Consider the following 19318-nt stretch of genomic DNA (forward strand, 5'->3'; position numbering starts at 1 on the left):
GAATTTGTGCATGACAAAAAGATATGGATGAGGAGGGAATGTTTGCTTCAATGAGATCATTGTCCTTATTTAAAACTTTAGCTTAGAAGTTACTGTACTCAAAACAAGAGTCTTGCTGTCCTCTATTTTAATTTGATACTGATTTTTTTATTTCAGGAGAGACTTTTAAAAATTACATTGAATCCCAAGGAGGGCAACTAAAGATAGTTAAAAGGATTCCAACCTATGCCACATGCAGGCTGACTTGACTGATTATGCTTAGAATTTTAGTTGGGTTGAAGAGAGGGAAGAACAGGTGGCGAATATCATTGCTGTCTTCATATATTGGAAGGACTAGCTTGTGAAAAAATAATTAAACCTACTTCCAGAGAAGAGAACTAAAATCAATAAGTTAAGAACACAGAAAGACAATTTTGGTTTAAAATAAAAAAGCTTCCTTAATAGATTTCTGATAACTTATAGAACAGTTTACTAACTCTCAAGTTGTTTATGTAGTAGCTGAATGATCACTTTTGTTGTTGGAGAGGATGGTCCTTCCCCATCTTTCCTAATCTCCAAAATAAGGACATTCTCAGATTATAGGATACTGCTGTTGTTTTCTAAGCAAAATAACATAGCACATCCTCCTCCTCCTCCCCCATCCCCCAGTGAGTAGGAATGTCTCTTGGGTAAATTATGTCTGTAGGCATAGCTCCTGTCTGTGCTCCCATTTCTCCCATTTCCCTTGAGATTTAAGACTTTTAAATGAAAGGGATTTACACTCTTGAATGTTAGGACTAGTTGTGTGGTATTCCTTCCTCTGGATTAGATAAAAGTGAATAGATTCTTCCTTCAAGACAATAGCCCTGTGCAGCTTTCCATTTCATTAATAGGCCCCCTTTTCTTGACTTAAATGCATCCTACAGGTCATAATCTCCAATTAGCTTACAAACTTTCTCCATAACTATAAAAAGATACTCTTTTAGAAGTTGGCCCTGTTCTCATGGCAGATATAAATAAATATTCTTTTCTCTGCCTATACCTTATTACCCTCCCTTTATTATCCTTCATCTTCTATTTTTTTCCTCTACCTGATTAAAATACATCCTTCTCTCTACTCCCCTTATTCATTATTTTCTTCCTATTAATTCATTTGACTTTGTGCAATAATATAAGCCTTATTTCTCTTTTTACATAAGATTAATTATTTTCTGAAAAATTTTTAAAAAGGCTTAAAACAATGTAGAAGAGATTGAGACAGCTATGGGTCCTACAAATCTGCCTGTAAACAATTTTATGTACTACTTAATGTGGTAGTTTTATTCTTCATTATAATCCTGGGTAAAATTTTCTTGACCTTATGCAATGTACAGACACATTTATAACTCAGGCCAGTACGTTAAGATGGGAGAGAGGGAAGATTTCATCCATTTGACAAGAAGATTGAACTAGTTGAATTTAAAGGTCATCCAAAGCCCTTCTGAATCTAGGATTCCCTAGAACAATAGGTTAGTGTATGTTCAATTAAGCCTTAAAGCATCCAGATTATGAGGTATTTATAAGAGAATACAAAGATCTAACAATTACTGTACAATTTTGTATAGATATACAATGTATGATCTTTGGAAGTAGAAACTTTCACATTTTTCTTTGTAGTTGACAAAATGGTTATTAGCAAAGAGTGAACACTTCATAAATGCTTTTTAATTCTATATGGACTAGTTATTGAATTTGAAGATAGTCATAGGACTAAGACAATTGTTCTGTAAGTTTATAATGTCAGTCATGTTAATTATAGTTATTGCTTCCTTGTGAACCAGTAGTTCATAGTTATGATTCTGTCCCTAGTTGTTATCTTGTGGAAGAGAAGAAAAGGGTCAAGTATCTAAGAGAAGGAATACGTTTGTAGGATAGCATTAATTTATTGCTTATAACAGTAGATAAATTTAATAGCCAACTTGAAAAATGTGAGAAGTGAATAGTAGGAGTGGAATAGGGAAAATGGAATATGCATATAACAAATCTTAGTTTTCTACATTATTTCAACTGACAAATCAGTCAACAAAATAATTGATTAATCATCTACTATGTGCCATGTATTGTGTTTGCAATAAACATTTTCTTTAATGTAATTTTTAAAGATCTTTCCCAGAGATTCAAGAAAGGAAATGAGATAATCAATATAAGATTGTTGAATGATTTTGATAGTTCAATGCTATTTTAATGAATTACCTCCCCAAACTGAATAATAAACTTTAAGGATTGAAATAATTTTAATAAATGAGTCAGGTCATAGATTTCATCTAAATTCTATGAGAAGGAGCAGTTCTACAATACGATCCAATACATCTTCATAGAATTAGAAACAGCTTAACTTGGAAATCCAGCAGCCCAGAGTACCCTCATAATATTTGTCAAATAAATGCTTGTGTAGAATTCTAAAGGAAGTGAATCTAGAATATAGTCTCTTCTCTTTGGAAATCCTCATTTGTTGGAAAAGCAAAAAAAGGAAAAACAACATGTGCAAAATGGTCTGTGGTAGAGGAATGGAGTGTCAACTCCTTTAGATTCAGAAAGGAGGGGGAAAAAAAGACTAATTGAGACATGCTGATAGATATATACATGATGAAGTCTTAGTGAACATGTTGTTGTAGATTTTTCTTCCCCTTTCGCAATCTTGCTTACAGATTGAAATGAGTAAAACTTCAAATACATCTTGTTGTTTTTAAATGGTCACCAACTGTCTTCTGTCTTTTTTTAGGGAGCTGACTCTTTTTTGGAGTAAATTGCAAAGAAGAATTGATCCTTCTTTAGATATCTTTTTGGAGCGTTGTCGACAGTTTGGTGTTATTGCTAAAACACAGCAACATCTCTTCTGCCTGATTAGAGTTGTACAAACGGAAGTAAGTAATTTAGGCTGTTCAGGAAAGTGGCTCAGAGAAATAAAATAACTTGTCCAAGGTTACACAACTAATAAATGTTGGAGTTAGGCACAAAAATACATTATAAGGCACTGTTGAAGGATAACATCCTTATCATATGGATTCCATATGCTCTTGAACATCATAGTTTTGTGTTCAAAAGTCAGTCATCTAACATTATGCAAAATCTAGATCATGATGTTATCACATTCCCAACTCTGATGCTTTAGTATTTCAATTTTACACCATGAACTACCACCTTAATTTCTTCCAAACATTGCTAATGTCACTAACTGGAATCTTAGAATTTCACAGACAGTGAGGCATTTTTAGCAAAGAAGGAAGAAGGATTTATCATGTGCTAGGCGTTGTGCTGAATGCTTTACAATACAATGTTTTTTTCTCACAACAACTTTGGAATCAGATGCTATTGTTATCCCTATTTTATACTTGAGGAAACTGAGGCTTAAGAGGTTAATTGATTTGCCCATCTAGCCAATCCACCTGTCTCATTTTATAGAGGAAAAACTGAGGTCCTGAGAAGAAAAAAAACTTGCCTAAAGTCAAATCTAATGACTGAGCTAAGACTCTAACCCAAGTGTCCAGATATGTACTTCCATTTAATGTTTTCTTCTATTGTGTTGTATCTCCATGTTTTTCCCCTTTGTATTCATTTCTCTTACCATTTCTGTCATTCTTTGAAATAAATATTTTCCTGCATCCTTTTCCAGCATGAATAATGGTTTTAAAGTTGAAAATGATTAAAGGGGAGCTTCAGCCTTAGTTACATAAAGGCTAGTTGAGTGTTAGTCTGTAGTCCCAGCAAATTTATTTTCTAGGATGATAACTATCATTTAAGGGCCCTTTCAGGTTTTCAGAGAACTTTACATATTTTCTTTTGACCTATAGGTATTTTACCAGTGAGGAAACTGAAGCTTTAAGTAATGCCTAAAGGAGTTCAGAAAGAACCCCCAGATATGATTATAGAACCTCTTGGTGTAATGATGAGACCTGGGCTAAGAATAGTCAAAGAAGATAACATGTAAGAGGGGATGATAAGCTTACTTCAAACTCTTTAACATGGTCAGAGTGGGTGGGGATGAGTGAATCACCCTAAGAAGTTTGAGGTAATATGATGGATGTTAGAAACAACCAGTAAGAAGGTTGTGGTCTCTGAATGAAGACATAATTACCTATTCTTGTTCCTGGAACAGAGGTGGAGAATCAGGAAGGTGGTATAGTATAAGAAAAACTGGATTTGGAGTCAGAGGACCTGAGTTTGAATCCTGCTCGAATGCTACTTACCACTACCACTACTACTACTACTACTACTACTACTACTACTACTACTACTACTACCACTACCCGTGTGACCTTGGGCAAGTCACATAACCTCTCTGGACCTCAGTTTCCTCCTCTGTAAAGGGGGTGGACTAGATGACCTCCAGTGTCCCTTCCAGCTGTCTGTGATTCTAAGAAAGATCATCAGATGGGTAATACATCATATAACTTTTTATATAATATATCTGTGCCAGGTCACTTAATTTGTAGTGCCTCAATATCCTTTATTGCCTGGTAGGCATAAGCACAGATGTGTGAATTATACAAATATGTATCCTCCCTAAATTAGTACTCACAAAGCATTCATGTTCTGAATGTTAATAATTTAAATAAAAATGAAAACTTTTTTTTTTTTTCCCTTTGGTAAGTTACTCTCCAGCTTTCCTGTCTTTTCATGCAGTTACCCCTGTCTAGGAAATCCCCTTGTTCTTCCATGTTTATCTAAGCTACATCCTCCTGCATCCAGTTTGTCTCATCATTCTTCTGTTGACCACAGCACTGAAAATCAATATCAGTATATCAATATACATCTCTATGTGTGTACCAAGTTATAAGTTTGAGGCTAAAGACTAAATTTTACATTACTTTGTATCTCCCAACAAGACCCACTACTGGATGGGTATTTAGGAAATACAGACTTTTTCTTTTTTAAGCAATTGAGGTTAAGTGACTTGTCCAGGTTCACACAGCTAGGAAGTGTTAAGTGTCTGAGATTAGATTTGTACTCAGGTCCTAACTTCAGGCCTGGCGCTCTATCCACTGCACCACCTAGCTGCAACCCCCCCCCCTTTTTTTTTTTTTTTTTTTTTTAATTGTCGTTGAATTTTCTCACTTTTTTTTTTGTGAGGTCAAGTAGGAATCAATTTGAATGTACAATAGAAGGAATGTGGGTTAAAGACTACTTTCATCTTCCTATTAAGATTAAGACACGGGAACATCTTTCCAAAGCAAATTATGTCTTAGGAAATGTTTCAAGCATTTGTCTGTTTTCTTTAGTTATTTTTGGCCTTTCATTTTTGAACTAGACCAATGACATCACATGATGGTATCTTGTATTTAAATTGGGTTTAAGTGGGGTAGAATTGCACAAAGTTGGCAGCCTCACTGTTTTTTCTTGAGTCATCAATGAACAGTGACAAAACAAAAATAAGGATAACTCACAATGACTCAGAATTGCAGTGAATGATTTTGGCTTCTTCCATGTCAGACAAAGCTCTAACCACTCCATAGCACTTGATTTAATTGCCTTCATGGTTATTGGAATTAATTGTTCTCATCTGCCCATTCCAATAAGGGAAGTCTTCAGGTGCTTGAATTGGTCACTCCTGTAATTCCCCAATAGAGTTGTGATCCTTTGGTTATTCCCCACATGGTTGAGCCTATCTGCCAAAATGTTTTTTACCAAAGAGTGTCATCATATATGCTATAGGTTCTTAGAGCCACAGGTGAGAGTTGAGTGTACAACAAAGATGGATAGGCAGCCCTGAAAAAGGTTTATCAAGCCCAACAAAGGTGCCAGTCCTCCTCTTTGAATATATACACCCCAGGTTTTTTAATATGATTGTCCCCAAAACAGAGATAGAAAAGTTTTCAAAAGTGATAAAAATTAATATTGGCAAGATAAGTGTCTGCTGCTAAACTCATTAATTTCAGAAGTGCATATAATTGGGATAACTAGGTGACGCAGTGGATAGAGCACCATCCCTAAAATCAGGAGAACCTGAGTTCAAATGTGGTCTCATTTAAAACTTAAAACTTCCTAGCTGTGTGACCCTGGGCAAATCACTTTACCCTTATTGCCTCAGCAAAAAAGAAATTTCACATAATTGTGATTCAAGTTAGATTTCAAAAGGAAAAGAAAATCAATATAAAACTTTGGAATGTTTAGGAATAGTAACATTAGTGCAGATTTTTACACAGATATATTCAGCTGTTTTCATTCATTACATGAAATATATCTTCATTGCATTGAAAAGGCAGTAACCCAGGGCCAAAGAGTGATACAAGGCTGGAGAGCTGGTGAGAGTATTTTTATATAATTTTCTTTGTTTCAGGACAAAATCAATTTTTTTCTTCCTCTCTTCTGTTAGGCAGAAGATGCTGGTGTGGCAGTGTCCATTTTATTATGTGTGAGAGCCCTTCAAATTCGATCAAGTGAAGATGATGAAATGAAAACATCAGTATGTAAAACAATTGGTTGTCTTTTACCAGAAGACCTTGAAGTTAGAAGAGCCTGTCAGCTTACTGAATTTTTGTTAGAGCCCAGCTGGGCTGGATTTAATATGTTAGAAGAACTCTACCTACAACCAGATCAGAAGTTTGATGAGGAAAATGCTCCTGTTCCCAACTCTCTCCGATGTGAGCTTTTGTTAGCTTTAAAAGCACATTGGCCTTTTGATCCTGAATTTTGGGACTGGAAAACCTTAAAACGACATTGTCACCAACTCTTAGGCCAAGAAGCTTCAGATTCTGATGATGATCTCAGTGGCTATGAGATGTCAATTAATGAGACAGATGTTTTGGAGTCGTTTCTCAGTGACTATGAAGAGAACAAAGATGATAAACATTCCAAAAGAAGAGATTCAACAGATCAGCAGAAGGAGAAAAGAGACAAAAAACCAATTGGTTCTTCTGAAAGATATCAGAGATGGCTTCAGTATAAGTTCTTCTGTGTACTCTGCAAAAGAGAATGTATAGAAGCTAGGATACTGCATCATTCTAAGATGCACATGGAAGATGGAATTTATACTTGCCCTGTCTGTATAAAAAAATTCAAGAAAAAGGAATTTTTTGTACCTCATGTAATGGAACATGTGAAAATGCCACCAAGCAGAAGAGACAGACCCAGAAAGAAATTACTGATGAAGAGAGAGCGCTCCCAAAAGGGTAATGGCTCCAGGAGTCCTTCTGGAGCATCAGATCAAAATCAGTCATCCAATGAACAGGGAGATTCTCAAGAGTATGTTACCTTCAGCAAACTAGAGGATTGCCACTTGCAAGATAGAGATTTATATCCTTGCCCTGGGACAGACTGCTCCCGTGTATTTAAGCAATTTAAGTACCTAAGTGTGCACCTCAAAGCTGAACACCAAAACAATGATGAAAATGCTAAGCATTATTTGGACATGAAGAACCGGAGAGAGAAATGTTCTTATTGTCGACGACATTTCATGACAGCTTTTCATCTGCGGGAACATGAACGAGTTCATTGTGGACCTCAGCCTTATATGTGTGTCTCTATAGACTGCTATGCGACATTTGGGTCAGTGAATGAGCTACTTAATCACAAACAAAAACATGAGGATCTTCGATACAAATGTGAATTAAATGGCTGCAGTATTGTTTTCAGTGATTTGGGACAGCTTTATCACCATGAAGCTCAGCATTTTCGGGATGCATCCTACACATGCAACTTTATTGGTTGCAAAAAGTTCTACTATTCTAAAACTGAATTTGAGAAACACCTTTCCATGCATAATGGTGACATCTCAAATGGAGATATTAAGACAACAGTAAAGCTTGAATCTGCAGCAAATGAAAAGAACAGTTGTCAAGATCAACCTCATTTACTTGACCCAACTGAGAAATCGCATCTACCTGAGGATCTGCTTTTCTCTGTGGAGGCAACTAGTTCCCAATTAGCTCCAGATATTGAGGAAGCAGGCTCTGATAACCTAAAAGACAACAGTGACAGCAACTCCAGTGATCAATTAAGTCACAGCTCATCTGCCTCAATGAATGAAGAACTCATTGATACACTGGACTCTCCTGAGACCATGCCTGATATTTTACTATCCTCTCATGATAAAGTCTTTGACCCTTCCAGTTTAAAAGAGAAATGTTCCAATGTGGCAGTTTGTTTTGATGGGAAAAAGTTTACCTGTGGTTTTGAAGGCTGTGGTTCCACATACAAAAATGCTAGGGGTATGCAGAAACATCTCCGAAAGGTTCATCCTTGCCATTTCAAGCATAAAAAGCCATTGGGAATAAAAGATAAAGAGATGTTTCCATTTTTGGACAGTGAACACAGTCAAGCAAATGAGAACTTTAATGCTGAGCCTAAGCCGGGTTCAGATACAAATAGTGACTCCCCAGATGAAGGTCTAGATCATAATATTCACACTAAATGTAAAAGTGATCTTCAAAGTTGTCACCATTCTCCTGAAGCCCCCATTTGTTCTTCCAGAGTTCCGTGTACTGAGGATGCCATGTTGGAGCTTCTGTTACGCTTGAAACACTTAAGCTTGAAAAACTCAATAACACACACATCCTTCTCAGGGTCACTGCCAGTGTATCCATCCAATGGTGCTAAGTCCCTTCAGTCAGTTTCATCAAGCCCTATCTCAGACCTTCACTTTCAGAATCAAGAAGAAAATTTGTCAAGTCAATATCTTGCACAGTTGGCAGCCAAACCATTTTTCTGTGAACTTCAAGGCTGCAAATACGAGTTTGTGACCAGAGAGGCTTTGTTGATGCATTATGTTAAAAAGCATAATTATTCCAGAGACAAAGTCCTACAGTTGTCAATGTTTCAGCATCGATACTCCCCTTTCCAGTGTCATATTTGCCAAAGGTCATTTACCAGGAAAACCCACCTTCGAATTCATTACAAAAATAAGCATCAGATTAGCAATGAAAAAGTCACTCATAAATTATTTGATAATGGAAAATGTGATCATGTAAGCCCCTGCACAGGGGATCACTTGAAAGGTAATGTCTTGGGTGGTTGCTCTGCTTCTACTTTTTGTGGAAGTGCAGATCTTGGAGATGATCAGACGAATAACTCTGAGAAGCAAATCCGACATCCTAAAAAGGAAGAGTGTAGTTCAGAAACTGATTTGGAATCTTCTTGTGAGGAAATTGATAATAATATGACAGGAAAATCATCTAGCATTTCATCACCAATAGATAGCCACAGGGAAGAATTAGAAGCAAGAGAGGGAAGAGGGAGTAGAAGAACTGTTGCCAAAGGAAATCTCTGCTATATTTTGAACAAGTACCACAAACCATTCCATTGTATTCATAAGAGTTGCAATTCTTCATTCACAAATCTAAAGGGCTTGATTCGCCATTACCGAACAGTGCATCAATATAACAGAGAGCAGTTGTGTTTGGAAAAAGACAAAGCACGAACAAAAAGGGAACTAGTCAAATGTAAAAAAATATTTGCTTGCAAATATAAAGAGTGTAATAAGCGTTTCCTGTGCTCCAAAGCACTGGCTAAACACTGTAGTGATTCCCATAACTTAGACCCTGTTGAAGATCAGAAAGCCCTTTCTGAGACTGACTCTACTGCCAGGTTTTCCTGTAGCCAACCACAGTGCCCAGCAGTCTTCTACACTCTTAACAAGTTGAAGCACCATTTGACAGAACAGCACGGTATTGAAGGAGAGATAAACTCAGACTTTGAAATTCATTGTGACCTTAATGGCTGTGATCGAATCTTCACACATCGAAGTAACTACTCTCAACATGTGTATTACCGACACAAGGACTATTATGATGACCTCTTTGGGAATCCAAAAGTGGAAAATGAGAGTGTACTGAGGAGTGAAGGTGAGAAAAGTTATGGAACTACTCGGTCTCACAATGAAACAAATCAGAATAATAAGAAAGCATTAAATTCCAAAACTAGAAAATGTGGTGGCCTGATTAAAGACAAAAAGCTTCCAATCATTTTTAAAACAAAAGAGGAAGCCCTAAATATGTGTGTAGAGCAGTCTGAACACACTCAGTACCCCTGCATGATTCAAGGCTGTGCATCTGTTGTTAAATTGGAAAGTAGTATATTAAGACATTACAAACGTACACACCAGATGAGCAGTGCTTATTTAGAGCAACAGATGGAAATCCTAGTAGTTTGTGTTAAATATGGTACCAAAATTAAAGAAGAACCACCCTCTGAGGTAGAGCCTTGTGTAAAGAAGGAAGAAACCAGTAACTGTGAACCAGGAAGCACAGTACATACCCATCGCCCTGGTGAAAATGAAGCATCTGTCCAAAAGAGCAACAGTTCCCCTCATCCAGAAAATAAAGGAAATGGCAGTCAGGAAGGGTGTGTAGAAAGCAATTCTGTATTTAATACAGATACCTTCCTGTATAGAGAAACTTCAAAATGTAACCATAGTTCAGAAACCACTAGCTTGGAAGAGTGTCATGTTACTGAGCCCTCTTCCTGTAAAATTGAAAAGTCTACACCTAAGAACACTGATGGAACTGAGAGCAGATCCCATTTAACAAATTTCCAGTTGCCTTTACCAAGAAAAAGGATACTAGAAACTGGGTACCATACCTCTAGACTGGAAAGTAATGTGGTAAAAACTCCAATTCATGTTCCAAAAGATACATTTCGGAAACATTCACAGGCCAGATCATTTGATTTGAAGACTTATAAACCCATGGGCTTTGAATCTTCATTTTTAAAATTCATTCAGGAAAGTAAGGAAAAAGAGGATGATTTTGATGATTGGGAGCCATCGGAGCACTTAACAGTAAATGAAGTTCCACAGCCCAGTGATGACTTAGCAGGGAATGCAACTGTGGATGGTATAGTGAATGAAAAAAGCCCTAAAGTTGATATACCTCTTCCTTCCAATGATTCTGCAATTCATGATAACCTGACTGCAATCCAGCCTATCATTGTAGCAGAATCAACTGTCCCTTCCCTTGAAAATCTGAGGGTCATATTAGATAAGGCACTAACAGACTGTGGAGAGCTTGCCTTAAAACAACTACATTATCTGCGGCCGGTGGTCGTCCTGGAAAGATCTAAATTTTCCACATCTCTTTTAGACTTGTTTCCAACAAAAAAAACAGATGAGCTTTGTGTAGTAGGGAGTTCCTAAGTAGCAGTTTTGTTTTAGAGAACAGACTGGCTCCAGTACTGCAGCATGGGGACAATTGCCAACTCGAACAAAGGCTGAGCAGCAGCCACACCATTGTTTAGGGTAGGGTAGGCTGTGCATTTTCATGAATGTATAATATCTTTGTCAACAGTATTGGCAGCGTTCATTAGCTCCCCAGTTGGTTTGTTTATTGGTTGGGTTTTTTGGTTTTGTTTTGTTTTATTAAGAAAATGGAACTGTGCTCTGTTTGGTGCTAATTAATACATCAAATATACTGGGGCTTCCTTTTTCAAATTAAGTGTGCATGATTGTATATGGAACAGATACTGAGGCCCCAGGGTGGGAGGGCTGGGGGGAGGGAGGCAGACAGAGTTCTTACTTGACTTGAATGTGCACCTAAGGGTGCTTTGTGTAATATATTGTACACTACAGCATCTTATATTTTTTGAGTTGAGTTTCAATAAATTACAATTTTTCACCCATTTCTGGTTTAATTGGCAAAAGTTTTCATGCCATTCACAAGATGGAATGAACGTGTGTTCTTGTGCTTCTTTCTAGTCATGACTAACTAAAGCAGCCAGTGTTAAACTTCTTTAAAGAAAAATGATTGTTTTAAAATGTGGAAATGAAAGGGAGGAGCCAGTTCTTAATGTAGCCTGGAATTGTATTAGGTCACATGGTCCACTGAAATTCTTTATCCACACTCACCAAAAGGAAGTATCTTCATTCATGTGTGAAGGGCGGGACTTGTCATACCTTATCATGAAGATTTAGAAGTGACAGGTAGAGAGAGACTTGAGGAAGTGGAGAAATTTTTTTGGTTGTTGTTTGTTTTTTGTTTTGTTTTGTTTTGTTTTTCCCCCTGCATGGGCTGTTTGACATAATTGAACAAAGATTTGAGGGTCATTATTTTCTATTACTCATAGAATGATACACTAGTGAAATCATAGTTCTAGGTAACTAAATTTTGTTGCTCCAAGAGATGTTTTTCCTCACCTTTGTTTCACTTCCTACATATAATACTAGCTTTCTTTATACCCTCTATTTCAAGACTTCTTAAACTTTTTCCACTTGTGACTCCTAAGAAATTTTTATGTGACCTTTGTTATGTAGGCATACAAAATTGATATACAAATCAAACATTTACTGATATTGTCATAATTTCACATCCAATTATATAATCCCATATGGAGTCACAAATCACTGGCTCACTAATGTCCCATCACTGGGATGATGTAAGTGTAATTCTTACTTTTGGGTTGTTCTGCATAGCCTCTGGTGGCACTTCAATCAATTTCTGTTATTCAGACATGAATGACATGGTCCTTGCTTATGCTAACTCTAACCCTTTTAAAATGGAAGTAATGATCTGCTACTCTCTCAAGATAAACATTTCATTTGAGGATAATTAGTAGTAATTTCACTTCTCATATTGGGAAGACCCATTTGGCATAGGTAAGAGACCAAGACTGGGCAGGAGTCTGGAAACCAGTCTGTTCAAGTCTCATGCTGCATTAGTTCATGATATGACCTCCTCTTCCCCACCCCGTGTTATGTTTTTCCAAATACATAAATAGTTTCAACATTCATTTTTGTAAGACTTTAGATTCCAAATTTTTCTTCTTCCTCCACTTCCTCCCCAAGAAAGCATGCAATCTGATACAAGACAAATGTGTATTCCTTTTAAACATATTTGTTGTCTTGTGTAAGAAAAATCAGATCTGAAGGGGAAAGACCATGAAAAAGGAGAAGCAAACCAACAAAAAATGAAAATACTACACTACAATCCACATTCAGTCTCCATAGTTCTTTTCCTGAATCCAGATGACATTTTCCATCCCAAGTCTATTGAAATTGTCTTGAAATCAGCATTGCTGAGAAGAATCAAGTCCATCACGGTTGATCATCACCATATCTTGTTACTCTATGCAATGTTCTGCTTCTGCTTACTTCATTAACCTCAGTTCATGTAAGTTTTTCCAGGCTTTTATGAAACCAGTCTGCTCATCATTTAGTATAGAACAATAATCCATTACATTCTTCTATCATAGCTTTTTTCAGTCATTTTCCCAACTGATTGGCATTTTTCCATATCTTGCTACTACAAAAAGAACTGATAAAATATTTTTGCATATATGAATCTTTTCCCCTCTTTTATGATCTCTTTGGGATACAGACCTAGTAGTGACACTGCTGGATTAAGGGTATGTATGCACAATTTGATAGTCCTTTGGGCATAGTTCTGTATTGTTCTCCAAAATGGTTGGATCAGTTCACAACTCCATCAACAGTGCATTAGTGTCCCAGTTTCCCCACATCCCCTCCCATCTTTATCATCTTTTCCTGTCTTCTAAGCCCATCTGAGAGGTGTGAGGTGGTACCTCAGAATTGTTTTAATTCTCATTTCTTTAATCAGCAATTTAGAACACTTTTCCATATGACTAAGCTTCTTCATCTGAAAATTATCCATTCATATACTTTGACCATTTATCAATTGGAGAATTTTTTATGTTTTTATAAATTTGATTCTTTTCTCTATATTTTAGGAATGAGACTTATCAAGAACACTAGCTGTAAAAATTATTTCCCAGTTTTCTGTGTCCCTTAATTTTGACTGCACTAATTTTGTTTATGCAAAAACTTTCTAACTTAATGAAACAGTCATCTCCCTAAAGCAGTTTAAATTTTATTTGTTCATGAGGTCCATGTATATAAAGTAAATGAAAATATGTGCAAACTACATGCATCTGTACTTGGCACAAAAGGAAAGAACTACCAAAGTGATGAGGCAAAAGAAGTTGATTCTTAAAAGATGAAAGTTGGGGCAGAAAATGTCCTGCATTGGGGGGATTAGCTATGTAAATATGTACAGTTGGGAAGTGGAATGTCAGGCACCAGGAGTAGCTAATGAAACAAGTTGCAAGAATTAAATAGATGGCATATTGCTCAGCTCTTTATTGGTAAATAGCGGGCTAAATATCAATGGCAGTAGGAAGGCAAAGAAGTCTTTGTAATTGAAGTAATATGGTCATCTGTTTTAGCAATAGCAAACAAGCAAGAAGTTATTAAATATCCTATTTTATCAGATTCTGCCCTTTAAAGCATGCCAGTTTATGGTTTGTCCCAAATACCAATTTGCCATCCTTCACTAGCATTTAAGTTGAAAGCTATCATTTCTACTTTTCAAAGTGACCTGTAAATTTTTTTCCTTCAAAAAAAGGTCATTTTCTTTAAGCATTTCTATCTTAACCCAGTGTAAGCCCATCCCTTTTTTTTGGAGGCAAAAACTGAGCTGCCTACTGCTTTTCCTGATATTTGGTTCTTCCTAACAATAACCCCAAACAATGTTACATGTTATATATTACGCTCATACTCCAAAGCTAAAAAGTACTTCATCAATTCTGTTAGGCTTTCAGTCTGACACCATCTTATACTAGAAACATACATTTTCTAGTCTGGGCAACTTCCTCATCATCAGTGAAACCCAATGTCCTGCTCCCAGTCTTCATTCTTCATCTTGCCCTAGTCTTGAAGTGAGCTCTCAACCCTCTTCCTATTGAAGCCTTTAAAATGTATCTCTATGAAATGTATCTTGATTATTCCAACTCTTACTGATCTTCATCTTTTCTGAACTCAAGTTTTTCTGACATAACACAGAACTTGCATATTTTTCTCTTCTCCCATCCAGTATAATCTTTTCGTTCCCTTAAGTTGTCTGAATGAGCTATTTCCCATAGCAAATAGAGTATAAGTTCAAGACATGTATTAGATGTTAATGAGTAAATTTTGAGTTCTTAACATCAACTCATTCTCTGTCCATGCTATCTTACTGAATCTAACAGAAGGATCCCACTCTGTAATCACTCTGTTGTTCTCATGGTGAGAATGATAGTGCAGAATTAAAAATCAGGAGACCTGATTGGGTATTGGAGACCTCTCAATGTATTGTAACCTCAGAATTGCATGTTTTTAGACTATAGAATAGTGGTTCAGTCATTTCTCAGTTATGTTTGGTTCTTCATGACCCCATTTGAGGTTTTAACACCGATACTAGAGTGGTTTTTCAGTTCACCTTACAGATGAGGAAACTGAGGCAAATGGTGTGGAGTCACACAGCTATTAAGTGTCTGAGGCCAGATTTGAACTCGGGCAGATGAGTCTTCCCGACTCCAGGCCCAGCGATCTATCCATTGTGACATCTAGCTACTCTTCTCAAATAGAATTAGCCATAAAACGCACTGCCTTCTAGAGTTGTTGTAGTAAAGATAAATTTAAGATCGTAGGATTAGAGTTGGAAGATACCTCATAGAAAAGACTTGAGATCATTCAATTTGACCTCATTTTGTAAATGAAGAAAAAGGCCCCCAGAGAGATGAAATAACTTGCCTGAGTTTCCACAGCTAAGTAATTGGCCTAGCCATCTTTTGAACCAGGTCCTTGGGCAGATTTTCTGCTACACAACTTTTCAAAACTTAAAAGTGTTAGAGAAATATTAAGTGGTAATGAAGAACAGAGCAATAGGATGATTTGCAGAAAGGCTAGGGGAAAGATTAATAATATCCTGACTTGGTCCTCCTCTCAAATGCTTGTGGGATAATGACATCATAAAGACACAGTTCATAATAAGCAGAAGAGCAGCCTGTACTTAACCCTATGGCTCCTAACACAAACTTGTACTCCTAAGGCCTCTGATTGAAGGTTCTTCCTGCATATTGCACATGTAGTTCCAGGAGTTGTAATAGGGGTAAAATGTCATCATCATCCTACTTTGATCAAACTTCTGGATTCTTCTCTTTTGCCACACTTTGGAATTGGCTGCAAGATAATAATCTCATTTTGAAGTCAGATTCTTGGCTTTCAGAATACCTAAATCCAACCTGGCAAACCATGTTTTGGATTATCCTTACCATTTTCCTGATAATAGGAACATATGCCTTTTGGAAACGAACTTTTCGATCAATTCAGGTTATACTCTTTTTTTTTTTTTTTTTTTAATTGAGGAATTTAAGCAATTGTACAAGAGTTGTGATTACCATTTAATAATCTAAAGAGTTTTTAAATTGGGTTAGTATTTTCAGAAATGAGCTCTGGCCACTGAAATTGACAAGAACCTTAAAAAGCTGAAATTTCCAAAAATGTTTTCTGGCAAGACAATGTGGCTTGAATTTGCCTTAGCACCAACTTTTATGTCCAGGATGATAAAGGAGACTCATTGAGTACCAATAGGAAGAAACGAAAGTTTAATCTGGTTGAAAAGAATTCTAAGAATGGGACATCCATCTTCAAGTATATTAAGGATTTATTGGGAGTGGGGGGCTAAAATTGTGAGCTAAGCTCTTAAAGGATAGAACTAGAGGCTATATATATGGGCAGAAATTACAGGAAAAGACATTCTATGCATAGTGAGCAGCTCTGCCCTGAAAAATTTGAATCAGAGCATGTGAGACCACTGAGATATGAGGATTCATGCTTCACGTGAGAATACTCAAAATCCTCTAAATCCCTTTGAATACAGGGCTGCTATGACTTTTCTGATATAGGAAGTACACTTAGTACTTTATATTTATGCTTACCCCAGCCATTAGCACTGAGTAGTGCTTATTGACTTTCCTCAAAGCTGCTTTGATCCTTTTCCCATTTTTGAAATGAGTCTATAGTCTGATACTATGAAAATGAATGGACTTGGTGTGATTTGGCTAGAAGGGAGTGCATGAAAGGAGAGAAAGTTAAATAAGATGAGTAAAGGTAGGCTGGAGCCATATAGTGAAGAAACTTATTTTCTCATTTAGCAAGAGAGCCACTTAAGGTGGTTAGGTTATTTTTATATATTTTTGAGGCTGGGGTTAAGTGACTTGCCCAGGGTCACACAGCTAGGAAGTGTTAAGTGTCTGAGACCACATTTGAACTCGGGTCCTCCTGAATTCAAGGCTGGTGCACTATCCACTGCGCCACCTAGCTGCCCCCGTTAGGTTATTTTGTAAATGGATGGATGAAAAAGGTTGGAAAAAGTAGCAGGAGTCAGGGAGACCTGAGTTCAAATCAAACATGAGCTTATAATTGTGTGATCCTAAGCAAGTAACCTCTTTACTTCAGTTTTCTTATCTGTAAAATGGGACTAATAAGCTTTATAAGGCTGTTTTCCAATGCAGGTCCTGGCTAGAGCCCACATTCTGCTCAATCTGTATTTCAGGGTTGCTTCAAATAGTTCTTTTAACTAAATCACTTGTATAGCATTGACTTCTCAGCCTGCAGTGAAAAATGGAGTGACTATTCCTATGGTCATGATGGGCCATCATGTGTTGTCCATCCTTGGCCTAGAAGTGCATTTCATTTCTCTCAAATTCAGCCCAAGCACAGCTGTAATCCCTTTGAGAATTGGGGAGGATCTCCTGTGGAAGATGGTACATTATGAGAACCTTGAAGGAAGCTAGGGATTGATTCTAAGAGGTGACTTTGGTGCATTAACCACTGACAGAGATCTAGATCAAGTCAGGAAGGATGGAAAGAAATGCACCCTTATTAATTGCCTTCTATGTGCTTAGCATCTCCATGTCTCCTTTAATTCTAGTAGATGCTAGTATTCTAGCTACTTTATAATTGAGAAAACACCAAACAGTTAAGTGCTGTGCCCAGATTCACATAAGCAACAAATGTTGCTTATGAGACGGGATTTGAACTTGGGTCTTTGTAGGCGTTAGTTCCTTCTGACAGTCTGTGTTCTAAGATTTCTTTTGGCTCTGTAGCGAGACATAGCACATAAGAGAGTTGGACCTGAAACTTGGGTTCCAATAATTCCACTTAACTATGTGGCCCAGGGTTCGTGTGTGACCTCTCTGAATCTTGTTTTCTCATCTGTGAAAGAGGAGCATTCATAGATCCAAAGGTGGTTGTGAGAACCAAGTAAATGTCGGTGAAGCACTTTGAAAACCTTAAAAGCAGTATCTAAATGTCCATTGTTATTGTTGTGAATAACAGAGGTGGTGAGGGGGAAGTACATTTATGCCAGTGGCTCAGCACAGGGGCAAGAGTTTAAAGAGAAGGAAGGAAGGGCCCATTTATTGAGGACTCAGAATGTTTGAGTGTGCTGAAAGCTAGGGACAATCACCTATGGCAATTGTGAAAGGTAGTTTGTTTTTTCCTATACCCAATAGGGAAGTACTAGAGATTTCTTTAGCAGGAGGCAGAAGGTATTACAATATGTTTTATGGATAGGCAAACAAGCTTCAAGAGATGAAGTCCTTGGACCTTTTCCATATGCTAGTCTAGAGATGTGCTCTAATGCATTTCTAAAGGAAACAAAGTCTTGGTGTGAAACAAGATATTTTTCAGGTACCCAGAAAAAATGCTCAGCTAGAACCCCCATTCCCTACTAATTATGAGTAAAAGTGTTTTGTTCAATTAATAACTATTTTACATAACACTACAAAAACACTTTATTACAAGAAGTAGATAAAACTAGGACCCTTTTCCCCATTTTTAAAATAAAGTTAAGGAAGGCCAAGAAAGACTGACTACTAAATCAAGGTCAAGCCCCACTAGAATTTGGTTAATAATGTTTTCATGGACATAAATATAATCAACTTAAAATTTTTTGTTTTCTTTTGTTTTTAGAAAATCATCCTCTTTATTAACTTACTCCTTATGCTTTACAAGAAGGGCACAGATCTTTTTCAAGAAATGTTGTCCAACAACAGTGGAGGAACAGTCTATTACCCCATTAACCAAGATAAAAATAACATGTTGGTCACCCTGAACCTGCAGGAGAAAATCCTTAAAAAGCTTCAAATGGTAGAGTGTAAAGTGAAGGATCTGGAAAATTTGATCGTAAACTACAAAAATGGCAAGAGGAATTGTACAGCGCCCTATTGTAGCTGCTCGGACTGTCAGAGCCCCATGCCCACTTCTGGGTTTACCTCTACATCTGACCATGAATCCAGGATATGAGTCTACCCCTCCCCAGAAAGACTTCCATCCATCATCTTGAGTGGCATGTGGAGTACAAATAAAATGCTTCATATCCCTAATCTGGCTCTGTGGACCACCTGTTCATCCACTAGATTTTCTCTTTCCTAGGACTGAGAGAGAGGATTCCCCTGGATGGGGGGGGATGAGTGGGGGGGATGAAGCATGCATGGGGTAGCAGCAGAATCCACAAATGTTGAAAGCTCCCTGGGTAATAGTGTTCAAAGCATTGATCAAGCACCTACTCAGGCCCCATTAGTTGCGTCCAAC

General features: G+C 37.2%; 2 protein-coding genes across 4 annotated transcripts in view; both read left to right on the forward strand.

The window, feature by feature from the left end:
• Positions 1-11566, forward strand: part of RLF (RLF zinc finger) — a 90632-nt gene extending 79066 nt beyond the window's left edge. The window contains exons 7-8 of one of the 3 annotated variants that reach the window (XM_074305254.1): positions 2741-2882; positions 4115-5023. In XM_074305254.1, coding sequence (XP_074161355.1) covers positions 2741-2882; positions 4115-4141 — 169 coding nt within the window. In that variant the 3' untranslated portion in view covers positions 4142-5023. Of the gene's footprint in view, positions 1-2740; positions 2883-4114; positions 5024-6331 lie in introns of those variants that run through there. The other 2 variants (XM_074305253.1, XM_074305255.1) reach the window with 2 other exon arrangements.
• Positions 11567-11687: 121 nt separating this feature from the next.
• On the forward strand, positions 11688-19110 carry TMCO2 (transmembrane and coiled-coil domains 2). Its single transcript, XM_074305256.1, has 2 exons — positions 11688-16051; positions 18698-19110. The coding sequence occupies exons 1-2, from the start codon at positions 15836-15838 to the stop codon at positions 19028-19030; spliced, it is 549 nt and encodes a 182-aa protein (XP_074161357.1). The 5' UTR covers positions 11688-15835; the 3' UTR covers positions 19031-19110.
• Positions 19111-19318: the final 208 nt, after the last annotated feature.

The sequence above is a fragment of the Sminthopsis crassicaudata genome, chromosome 3, assembly GCF_048593235.1.
Source record: "Sminthopsis crassicaudata isolate SCR6 chromosome 3, ASM4859323v1, whole genome shotgun sequence".
NCBI classification, from domain to species: Eukaryota; Metazoa; Chordata; class Mammalia; order Dasyuromorphia; family Dasyuridae; genus Sminthopsis; species Sminthopsis crassicaudata.